Here is a 7,391-nt window from a genome sequence, read left to right on the forward strand (position 1 = left end):
CACACACACACACACACACACACACACACACACACACACACACACACACACACACGGGAGAGATGGATGGCTACCACAGAAATCAATAAATAAAATGGATTCCCATTTGAGTCTGTTGGCCTTGGCACAGCAGGCAGAGAGATAGATGGACAAATGGGATGCATGGGGGAATGGTGTGTGTGTGTGTGTGTAGGTGTGCATTCACTGTGCATGCATAGATGTGTTTGTAGGAGACTTTCAGAGAAGGCTGGGGGGATTTTGTCTGTGCAGAGGCATGGAAAGGACCCCTCGGATAATACCACGGGGGTGTATTGTTTACAGCCATCGACTGCACTGAATGAGAAATTCCAGAAATGACTCGAGAGCGACAGACATGGCAACTGAGAGAGACAGGAAGAGAGCGCATAGCGCAGCCTCATTGGTCCATTGAGTCATCTTACCACTGTGAACGTGCTGCTCCATGTCATGTTATGTTGACTTGGTCACAGAAGACCAAATGTAACTAATGTTGTACAGTATGGCTCAGCATATTAGAGGATAATACCAGATTATTATTTATGACAACAATGTAGTCTGTAAATAGTGAGATCTAGGAACAGTTTTGCTCACTCAAAGGTCTGACCGTGTAGGAAACGTGGAGTGGAAAGATTGTAAAAGACAGAAAACTATTGTCCAGTTTTCCACAGCCTTTTGGGGAGCTGCAGGTAAAGCGATCACAGAGGTCCCTCTCAGACCCAGCCAGCTGCTCTGTTTGTTTATTCTGCAGTTCTAATGTGGAAGAGATGATAGATACAAAGCTACTATTGTAAGTGGAGATGACGCCATGTTGGCTGGGTTTCCCAAAAGGCATAAGAAATTAAAAAAACTTTGTTCAGGACCAAAGTGGAAAATGCTCAAATGAGAATGGGAAGATAAACGACTGGTTACAACCATTGGCCAGAACATTTACTTAGTGTAATTACTTTGCTTTGTGTGTGCTCAGAGCATTCTTTTTGTATGTAAGGGCATATAAAAAGAAACTTTTAAAAATGTGAAAAAATATAATGTGAATAATTTCTGGAAAACGGGGTCTTTGGAGATATAGTTTCCTTTGACAAACAGAGAATACACTGCTTTAACTGGTAATATACTGCTTTAACCTGTATGTTTAATATTCCCTGCTAATTTATATTCATACCATATGGAATATCATATGGGAATATGTAACTGCCACCTGACATCGACAAGGATACAACGCAACGCGCCATCATTGTCATGTTATTTCCTAATTGCTTTATCTTAAAACAGATGGAATATTAAAAGAGGAGACATTGTCCCATTTCTTGTTCAAATCACATGGATTACTGCAAATATTGAGAGAGAGAGAGAGAGAGAGAGAGAGAGAGAGAGAGAGAGAGAGAGAGAAAAACACTCATCAGGGTGGAACATATACATTTCTATTTCTGGGTTGTAGAAGAAAAATGAAATACCAATACTATGTTGTGTCAATATGGTCTTTCATTAACATGCTGCTTTGGAAGGTAACAGTATGGTCACAAAGGGAATGTGTGTGTGTGTGTGTGTGTGTGTGTGTGTGTGTGTGTGTGTGTGTGTGTGTGTGTGTGTGTGTGTGTGTGTGTGTATGTGTGTGTGTGCTGAAAACAATTTGATATGTATATGTTTTCCTATGGGAGGAGAGTCTTGCTGTTCGGATATAAAAATACACAATACCTGCCGTGGGTTCTCAGAAACATGCTCTTTGAACTGCCTACCTTTTCTATCTCTTCAGGCAGTGGGTAGATCGGAGGACAGAGAAGAACCGTCTTCATTTCCTTCTCTTCTCCCTCCTGCGTCGCCTCCTTACATCTTTCCTCGTCTCCTGGGCACGAGGAAACCAGCAGAATTAGCGATACTGGAAATGGTATTCGTGTGTGTGGTATGGATTTCCATTTGGTGCTGCAAACTAGGGCAGCACCTAAATATTGTTTTTAATGTTGATCTGTCTATTTAGTTTTTTAATGAATGGAATAGTAATACATCTGTTGATACAGGAGAACTAGGAGGCATCGTTAAAGTCCTTGCTTTGACTAAGAGCACTAAATAATTAATTTACAATGAAGATCTAGAACCAATGAATATTTGAAATGTTTTGCATTATAAAAGGATTAATTGATAATTCATCGATCGTCACACTTGGAATTGGCTAAATTTGCTCATCAAGTAGTTGATTTATTGACTCATTGTTTTGGCTCTACTGCAAACTTATGTAGAAATGGTAAAGTCCCGGTGAAACGGAAGTTAGAGCAGCTTTTGCTTCTGTCCATCTGGGGAGAGGGATCCTCCTCTGATGCTTCCTGGAGGTTTTTTTTCTGTTTTCTGGGGAGTTTTTCCTGATCCGATGTGAGGTCCTGGGACAGGGATGTCATTTGTGTACAGATTGTAAAGCCCCCTGAGGCAAATTTGTAATTTGTGGTTTTGGGTTATACAAAATAAACTAGATAAATTGTACTGGGACGTATTCCCACGTGAAATGGAATATTTGAACAGTGGACGGTTACAAGGAACAAGGAATTCATTCAGATGATATAATTGGTTGAAAGTGGTCAGTACTAGTTTAAGTAAACACATGTTATATTTAGTTTCACAGGAAGATAAGATTTGATATTAAAACATTGTTTTAAATGTGCATAGATTGTTAGAGTTAGTTCAAATGGTTTCTTTTAAATGTCATCCCAACTTTGAGTCAGAAACAATGTTGTTTCAGAGATATTATGTTCTTCTATCCCTCTCTTTCCCTGTGTTGTCTGAAATTAACTTCCAGATTCATGCATACAACTTTCAATCCCTTTCAAGTTGGAGCACAATGACCAACAGGAGCGGCCTCGAGACAAAATACAATGCGTGTCAAAACCAAACATGCCTCCTAATCACTCTAAAACAAATTAAATCCTGATACCAAAGTAGTTCTACAACCATCCTCAGGCAATGTGTTCCTCCCAATGTTACCCAGGAAAACGTGTCTCTTTTCAGGATAAAAGTGGGTGGCACTATTAAACTGATGAATAGCACTTAGACTCTGAGGTTAATGTAAGGGTAAATCCCTTAGCGTGATGTCCACCATATTAAACCCGTTTGCCGTACAATGTATTCTATAGATTAATCAGTCAAGTTTATGGCATTAAGCTTATAGACTGTAGATTATGGCATTTCACAGCTGAGGGTATTTTGACTTATATTAGCATGTCTTCCACGGAAGGGCGACCCACGGTGTCAAGGATGGTAAATATCCACAGAATCACTCAAACCAGAAAAAGTGTACATTGTGCTGTGCTCAGCTTCTTAGTTGCAAACCAAGGAACATCCAGCTATCCCATGTTATGTAATAGGGGCCAGTGAGGTTGTGCGAGGAGAACAGTGCAAGCCTAACCCAGCCTCTGTCTGTCTATTGGTGTGTGTGTGTGCAGTGCGGCATTTATCTATCAGCGCACCATTAGTGAGAGGAAAGCATCACGCCAACTCAACACTTGACCTCAGATTAAATACCTCTAGCCAACTTAGGGGGCCAGAGGTCTCTCCTATCAGATGGTTCCCCGAGCACGTCGGCATGCCAGACATTAAATGCCCTCACGGGCCATCCGAGGGAAATAGAGTGAGAGAACACAATGTACAGCACCGACACAATAGGATTTGGCCACATGCACAACGCACACGGACAGATGCACATCCAATCTAAGAACTCATGCAAAGCCAGGGCAGGTTTAACTTGAAACACAAACCAATGATTCAAGAACTAGCATGTAAACAAGCAAGTGTGTACTTCCTCTGTGTCTCTCTCACACACACACACACCAGTGCAGATAGACAACCCCTGCCTCGTCAGAGCGCTTCATGCTCACGCACGCTAATAGCCTGATTGCCCCCCTACTGTCTCCAGGCTCGGCATTTAAAAACACGACATCCTCCGGCTCACACAACACAGATAAATTAGTAACGCCCATGTGACAGCATTAAGGAGGCCTATCCTTTTAGATGGATGGCGATATGAAGAGCGGACTTTGCATGACAACTGTTCCCCCGTGACATTTTGACCGTTTTAGCCCTGATTGAACTATTAATCAGTCTAATGTGAGAGAGGCAAGCTGTTCATAAACTCATCTATTCTGCATGGACGCATGCCTAAGTCGTGAGAGGGAAACGTGCACGAACATATAGACTCATAAGGGCCCGTAGTTCGGCTGCACCGAAGGACACAAAGCATCCGGCGACTCTAGAAGGGAGGACACTGGGTGAAGAAATGTCCCCCAACCCCCCGCCCCCCCATCCACCCCCATCCTGGAATAAGGAGTTGACATAATTACATTTTATTGATCAACAAGATTGATTGAGACAAATTGTATATTCATGGATCAGGTGAGCAGAAGGAAGTTTTGATCTTGTGTTCTCTAACAACTAGAAGAAGAAGTATTTCATTAATCCCCAGAGACAAGATAATGTAAATTTCTTTTCAAAACAACCATTTCCAAATACATACATGCACACAACATGGATTTAGATATGCAGGGCTGCTCTGACAAGAGCACATTATACTGTGTGTTTATATATATATATCCTTGGAAATCAGACTTAAGTTTCTTTATGTAAGCTACTACATTGCAGAGATTACACATCATCTATATTACAAAGAAGTTGAATAGTTAACTAGCTACATGTACTTTATTATTAAATGATACACACATTGTTTACTTGCGATGTGCGTTGTGCATAGTAAACATTATCTATCATAAGCTTTGCATCGCTGTGAGTCTTTGTTGAATAAATGAGGGACAGACGCTGACGTCAAACAGCTTTCATGGAGTGACGCTGATCTCAGAGACGGGTTTTAAACTAAACCAGCTAACAGCTAGCTGACTAGCTAGCTAACTAGTTCAGCTAACTAAGCTGTCAACAAATCAGTGCAGCCGCACGCACACGAATGAAGCGGTTTGAGTGGTATCGAGCTGTAAGCGGAATAAACCTTCACCTACCCATAGTCAACAGTCTCCTGCGCAGTGAAGTCGGAAAACAAACATTAAATACTCAAATGTTTGACTGACTTTCTCCTGTCACGAGCCATGCTCTGGGCCGTTGCTATGGCTACGAGGTAGTCCAGCCACGCAGTGTGGAAACGTTCATTGGCCGTCAAGTTGGCTGGGGATTTAGTACAGGAAGTGGGGTTTCCTACCAAAGTAAAAGCATTGTACTGAATTTAAAATGACCCTTGATGTGTGTCTCGTACAAAAATAGCCACATTTAATATGATGTGAAGTTATTCAATTCCATTTTTTAGAGGAGGACATGGCTCCCTCCCACTCAAGAGTGGAAATACCCTAAAATTCCCTAACAACGCTGTCTTAACTGTGGGCCTCAGAAGCTTTTCTATTTTCAGCAACCATTGGTGAGGAAGCGTCTTATGTCAACATCTTGAGCAACTTAAGCCTTACCACAACCACTTCAACCGCTGTCAGTCTCAGGGGATGGAGTCATCCATGGGTAATGCTCATCACTTCAATGTTATGCTTTAGCAGCCAGAGACAGAGCATGGCAGGAAGGGCCCTGATTGACATGAACAGGCAAGTGGCGTTCGTGTGGCAATGTGACCTGCAACATCAGAGGTAACAGATGAGCTTTGGCAAGTACAAGAAGATTAAACTGATATTGATCGTCTCATGTAACTTAATATATTAATGGTGTAACAAATAGCTGACAAGTACAGTTTCTAAAATGGCAGAGCCTTCCAAGAAGTGCACACAAAAAGAAACTGGCTAAGTTTGCCTTTAAAGGACAGCTAATTATTGTTGTTTGTAATAATGGAGAATGAATAAACAATTGTGTAGAAAATGTAGGCAGACAACACTTTGAAGTCTCATCAGCTGAGCTCTGCCTCCTTGCATGCATTGGTCACACTCCATGCTCTGTTTGGCTTGTGTGCCTTTAATTCATCGCCTCAGAAGTAATTTGAAATAACGGCCAGACATCCCCGCAGGGCCGGCAGGGTTGGTGTACAAAATGTCTTTAGACAGACATTTCTGCCTTTTTATATAATATAATTGCCCTTTTATCTCTGTGGCTGACCAAAGCAAAGCTGTGTCTTTATCTGGGCTAATGTCACCCACCCACCATTACAGAGGGGGAGAGAGAACTCTTTGCTATGATTACATTTGTGATGCATGCTATTTCTAGACCCGTCATTGAATCGTGCAGACTCAGTCGCTGTGATGCAAATTGCACTCGCCCACTCTAGTCTAGGTTACCTTCCGTGCTTGTTTATCTGCCTGCACAGCAGAAAGGAAATTGGTGAACGTGACAAAAGGGGAAAAAATAAATTCAGCCAGAGAGACAGTAATCAAGCCTTGCACCCTACTGTGCCAAAGAGGGTAGAGGGAAGACAAGCCCTCTCTCTGTATCGCCCTGCCTCTCCTCCCCCTCCTCTTTCTGTCTCACTCTCCGCTCTGAAACCGGCCATATCCTCAAATACCCCTGTGATAAGGGCATCGGAAGAAGGGCAGCAGCAGGCCTTTACTGTAATGCAGCATCGTACACAAAGCAGCACTCAACTGGACCACAATGCACAATAGACAATAGAATAATTGCGTCATGTAAAAAGTTTATCAGAGCTCTCTTTGTGACATAAATTATTGAATGTTTTGTAAAACGTCTAACCCACTTTCAGAACAGTCTGATTGCATATAGAGTATGTGACTACATCGGTGTTATTGTAATATTTTGAGTGTCTTGATCATCATGATTTTAAAAGCTTATATCTATTTCACTTTGGCTGGTCTGGTTGTTGAACAGCCAGGTTAATAATTGATGAGAGCTGAAATGCCCCCCCCCCCCCCCAAAAAAAAAATAAGCAAATTATTTCTCTATCATAATTGTTTATGAGACTACTAGACTGTATTTTGGGCATTCTCCGTGGTAAAAGCAAATTAACCTAATTTGGGAAGGTGCATCCAGTGTTTTAGGGGCACTGAGCCTGCAGGGACCGAGAGCTTGGCATCTATCGAGTCTGTTTCCGGCACGCTATGCTGTGTGTGCAAGTGTATAATGAAGCATGCTGAGTGTGTGCTTGCGTGCGTGTGTGTGAGAGAGAGAGAGAGAGAGAGAGAGAGAGAGAGAGACCGAGAGAGAGAGAGACAGAGAGAGGGGGGAAGGGGAAGGAGGGGGAGGGGCGACAGGCGAAAGTGCGTGTGTGTGTCTGTGTGTGCATGCACGGATTTAAGAGGGAAGGGAGGGGTGAATATGACCCACTATTCTTTTTTTGGCATGAAATGACTAATATTGTCACGCTTGACATATTTAGGCTAGGCTATGCGGGACAAATCCAATGGCCAACCATGCAGGTTTAACTCACCAAAATCCCCACAAGATAC

General features: G+C 42.4%; 1 protein-coding gene across 2 annotated transcripts in view; it reads right to left on the minus strand.

The window, feature by feature from the left end:
• lekr1 (leucine, glutamate and lysine rich 1) overlaps positions 1-5,185 on the minus strand; it is a 66,044-nt gene extending 60,859 nt beyond the window's left edge. For both annotated transcript variants that reach the window (XM_034549338.1, XM_034549339.1), the window contains exons 1-2: positions 5,004-5,185; positions 1,752-1,858 (exon numbers count right to left, since the gene is read on the minus strand). In XM_034549338.1, coding sequence (XP_034405229.1) covers positions 1,752-1,858; positions 5,004-5,007 — 111 coding nt within the window. In that variant the 5' untranslated portion in view covers positions 5,008-5,185. The remainder of the gene's footprint in view (positions 1-1,751; positions 1,859-5,003) is intronic.
• Positions 5,186-7,391: the final 2,206 nt, after the last annotated feature.

The sequence above is a fragment of the Cyclopterus lumpus genome, chromosome 13 (assembly GCF_009769545.1).
Source record: "Cyclopterus lumpus isolate fCycLum1 chromosome 13, fCycLum1.pri, whole genome shotgun sequence".
Taxonomy (NCBI): domain Eukaryota; kingdom Metazoa; phylum Chordata; class Actinopteri; order Perciformes; family Cyclopteridae; genus Cyclopterus; species Cyclopterus lumpus.